Source organism: Cebus imitator, unplaced genomic scaffold, assembly GCF_001604975.1.
Source record: "Cebus imitator isolate Cc_AM_T3 unplaced genomic scaffold, Cebus_imitator-1.0 Scaffold296, whole genome shotgun sequence".
Lineage (NCBI taxonomy): Eukaryota > Metazoa > Chordata > Mammalia > Primates > Cebidae > Cebus > Cebus imitator.
The window spans coordinates 1780979-1784903 of record NW_016107611.1 but is presented as its reverse complement, the minus strand read 5'-3'; the positions used below and the strand labels follow the sequence as shown (position 1 = coordinate 1784903).

General features: G+C 53.7%; 1 protein-coding gene across 5 annotated transcripts in view; it reads left to right on the top strand.

Annotated features, from left to right (window-relative positions):
- Positions 1-3925, top strand: part of PPP1R13L (protein phosphatase 1 regulatory subunit 13 like) — a 27329-nt gene that overhangs the window by 17302 nt on the left and 6102 nt on the right. For all 5 annotated transcript variants that reach the window (XM_037729237.1, XM_017502467.2, XM_037729238.1 and 2 more), the window contains 3 exons: positions 1797-1928; positions 2026-2159; positions 2255-2421. In XM_037729237.1, the coding sequence (XP_037585165.1) occupies positions 1797-1928; positions 2026-2159; positions 2255-2421 (433 nt within the window). The remainder of the gene's footprint in view (positions 1-1796; positions 1929-2025; positions 2160-2254; positions 2422-3925) is intronic.

Here is a 3925-nt window from a genome sequence, read left to right as displayed (position 1 = left end):
ATTATTATTATTGAGTCAGAGTCTCACTCTGTTGCCCAGGCTGGAGTGTGGTGGCAAGATCATGGCTCACTGCAGCCTCCACCTCCTGGGTTCAACTGAGCCTCATGCCTCAGCCTCCCTCCCCCATAGCTGGGACTACAGCCATGCACCACCACTCCCGGATAATTTTTTTTTCTTTTTTTTTTTTTTTGAGATGGAGTTTCGCTCTTGTTAGCCAGGCTGGCGTGCAATGGCACGATCTCGGCTCACCGCAACCTCTGCCTCCCGGGTTCAAGTGATTCTCCTGCCCCAGCCTCCCGAGTAGCTGGGATTACAGGTGTGCGCCACCACGCCCAGCTAATTTTTGTGTTTTTAGTATAGACAGGGTTTCACCTTGTTAGCTGGGCTGGTCTTGAACTCCTGACCTCAGGTGATCCACCCTCCTCAGCCTTCCAAAGTGCTGGGATTACAGGCATGAGCTACTGTGCCCAGCCATTTCCTTCTAGTCTTTTGAAATGAAATTCTAATGGAAAAATACGAAAGTTCTCAATCATAGAATCTTGGGATTTCAAAGTCCAGACCCCTCAGCGGTTTGAAATAGCACAACCTAGCATTTCTACAGTCACAACATGTTGGAGTAATCGAGCTTTTGGGAATTTTGGATTCATTGGCTGTTGGGATCTCTGAATTCCAGAATCTTAAAATCACAGAAACTCTGGAAAGAGCAAAGACCAGAATCGCAAATGCTATGCATTCACATGCTTGTAATAAATAAATGCGTTTTTTTCTTTTGAGACTGGGTCTCACTTGTTGCCTAGGCAGTGTCATTCCGTTCAATCAGTCCTCCTGCCTCCGCCTCCCAAGTAGCTGGAAGCACAGGTGTGCGCCACCATGTCAGGCTAAATTTTTATTTTTTGTAGAGACTGGGTCTCACTGTATTGCCCAGGCTGTTCTTAAACTCCTGGGCTCAAGTGATCCTCCTATCTCAGCCTCCCAAAGTGCTGGAATTATAGCAGTGAGCCATCTCACCCAGACCAGAATAAATGAATCTTATAGGAGGAAAATTAAAAATAAGAAAGTACATGAGGCTGGGCACAGTGGCTCCCACCTGTAATCCTAGCACTTTGGGAGGCTGAGATGGGTGGATCACCTGAGCTCAGAAGTTCAAGACCATCCTGGGCAACATGGTGAAGCCTGTCTCTACTAAAAATACAAAAATCAGACAGGTATGGTGGCACATACCTGTAATCCCAGCTACTTGGGAGGCTGAGGCAGGAGAATCGCTTGAACCTGGGAGGTGGAGGTTGCAGTGAGTCAAGTTAAGGCCACTGCACTGTACTCCAGCCTGCAAAGGGAGACAAAAAAGAAGAAAAAGAAAGAAAGCACAAGGAATAATAAAATACTCAGACTCCAAACATCTGGAATTAACACACCTCTGGTAACGTTTTGTCAGGTGTGCCTTATTGCATGTATTATTAACAAAAGAAATGTGAGCCTGTGTGTGAATTGAATAACTGGCTCCACAATCATTGTTTTGAACTTACGGAATTACTTTGCCACCAATCCCATGGCCCCCCAGCTTTCTCTCAAGTTTCAGGGCTCAAGTTTCTCAAATCACAGGATTCCCTGTCTGTGGCAGGGAACTGGAGGCTCTAGGAGGAGAACGGAGGCACCCCCTCCCTCACTGCTCCGAGTGAATCCCAGCCCTGCTCCTGTTTAGATGGGTGCCACGGTCCCGGGACCTCTGTTTCCACCTCTAGGTCATGGATATACTAACAATCCCTCCAAGTTACTGAACTCCACGCCCTGTCCCCCAGGAGATGCGCTCGGTGCTGCGGAAGGCTGGCTCCCCGCGCAAGGCCCGCCGCGCGCGCCTCAACCCTCTGGTGCTGCTCCTGGACGCGGCGCTGAGCGGGGAGCTGGAAGTGGTACAGCAGGCGGTGAAGGAGGTGAGCGCTGCTGAGCGGGAGGTGGGTGCGGCGGGGCGGCCGGATGCCAGGATGCCAGCCGCGGGACTGAGTCTTCCCCCTCCCCCGGTGCACTCAGATGAACGACCCGAGCCAGCCCAACGAGGAGGGCATCACCGCCCTGCACAACGCCATCTGCGGCGCAAACTACTCCATTGTGGACTTCCTTATCACCGCGGGTGCCAATGTCAACTCCCCCGACAGCCACGGCTGGTGAGCCCCGACCCGCGCGGTGGGCTGGGTGCCCATGGGCGGATGCGCGGGCCTCTCACGCATCGCTCCCCGCAACCCCCCACCCCCACGCCTAGGACACCCTTGCACTGCGCGGCGTCGTGCAACGACACAGTCATCTGCATGGCGCTGGTGCAGCACGGCGCTGCGATCTTCGCCACCACGCTCAGCGACGGCGCCACTGCCTTTGAGAAGTGTGACCCGTACCGCGAGGGTTATACTGACTGCGCCACCTACCTGGCAGGTGCGAGGCAGGGCTGTGGCGCCTGGGTGCCTACCTGGCGGGTGCGCAGGCGCGGGGAGGGGTGCAAACACCCCCCACTTGGGAGAGGAGGATGTGGGGACCTTACCAACCCCGTGGCAGGATTGAAGAGGAGGAGGGAGAGCAGGGATGGACCACCTGCAGGGGTGGGGGACTGTGCCCCCCTAAGGGAGAAGGGGAGATGGAGGCTGTGCCACACGAGCTGGGCATCTTTGGGGAGGAGCCTGGCTGTGGAGATTGGTCTGCTCACCCTTGGCATCTGCAGGGGTGGGAAGCTGGACGTTTCCATCTACCTGGCATAGAGCTCTGGGCAGGTGGGCTCTGGCACTTGGAGAGACATTGCCACAGGCCTGGTAGGTAAGCAGGCTACAGCTGCTGGAAAGGGGCTTGCAGGAAGACAAGAGGCTGTACCCTACCTCTCCAGGGGACAGGTTACAGCACCTGGTTCCCCGAAGGGTGGGGCAAAGTAGGCTGCACCCCAGGGATTGTGCACAGGGTGTATTCACGCCTGGAGGAGCAAGTTGTATCTCAGTTTGGGTGAGGAAATTCACAGAGAGTTGGAGTGAGGGTTGGGACTTGGGGGTGAGACAGAGGGTTATATGTTTTAAAGGTGAGCCTGGTCAGGCTACAGGACATTGGGCTGTGCCACCTACGACAGAAAATGAGTGAGAGGCGTGGGGGAATGCCTGCCTTAAAGGTGAGCTGGGCAGGCAGGAACTGTACCACCTGGAGAGGTACAGACCATTCCCTGAAGGGGGAACCATGGGACGGGGGGGTGGGTGGGTCATTACGCCTTTGTCACGGGTAGGTGGAAGCTGTGAGATGTGAGTTATCCTGCTCTGCCTGCCTCAGACACACGAGGTTGGGAAAGTGAAGTAAAGATTGAACAACACTGGCCAGGTGCGGTGGCTCACACCTGTCATCACAGCACTTTGGGAGGCCGAGGCGGGCAGATCACGAGGTCAGGAGTTCAAGACCAGCCTGACCAACATGGTGAAACCCCATCTCTACTAAAAATACAAAAATTAGCCGGGCATGGTGGCACACGCCTGTAATCCCAGCTACTCGAGAGGTTCAGGCAGGAGAATCACTTGGACCCTGGAGGCAGACGTTGCAGTGAGCCAAGATCACGCCACTGCACTCCAGCCTGTCTCAAAAAACAAAAAAAAAAAAAAAATTAAAAAAAAAAAAAAAAAAAAAAAAATTGGACAACACACTTGGGCATGAAAGCAGGAGAAACTAGAACACAGGGAACTGAACCACTGACCCCTGCAGAGGAGGAGCGCAGTGACCTACTGCACCCTCCAGAAAGGGGGCTAAGTTCTTTCTTTCCTAGAGATGGGATTTCCCTACGTTGCTTAGGCTGTTTTCAAAGTCCTGGGCTCAAGCGATCCTCCCTTCTCAGCCCCCCAGAGTACTGGGATTATAGGTGTGAGCCAACATGGCTGGCCGGCCCGGGGATTAAGCTTTTTTTTTTTTTTTTTTT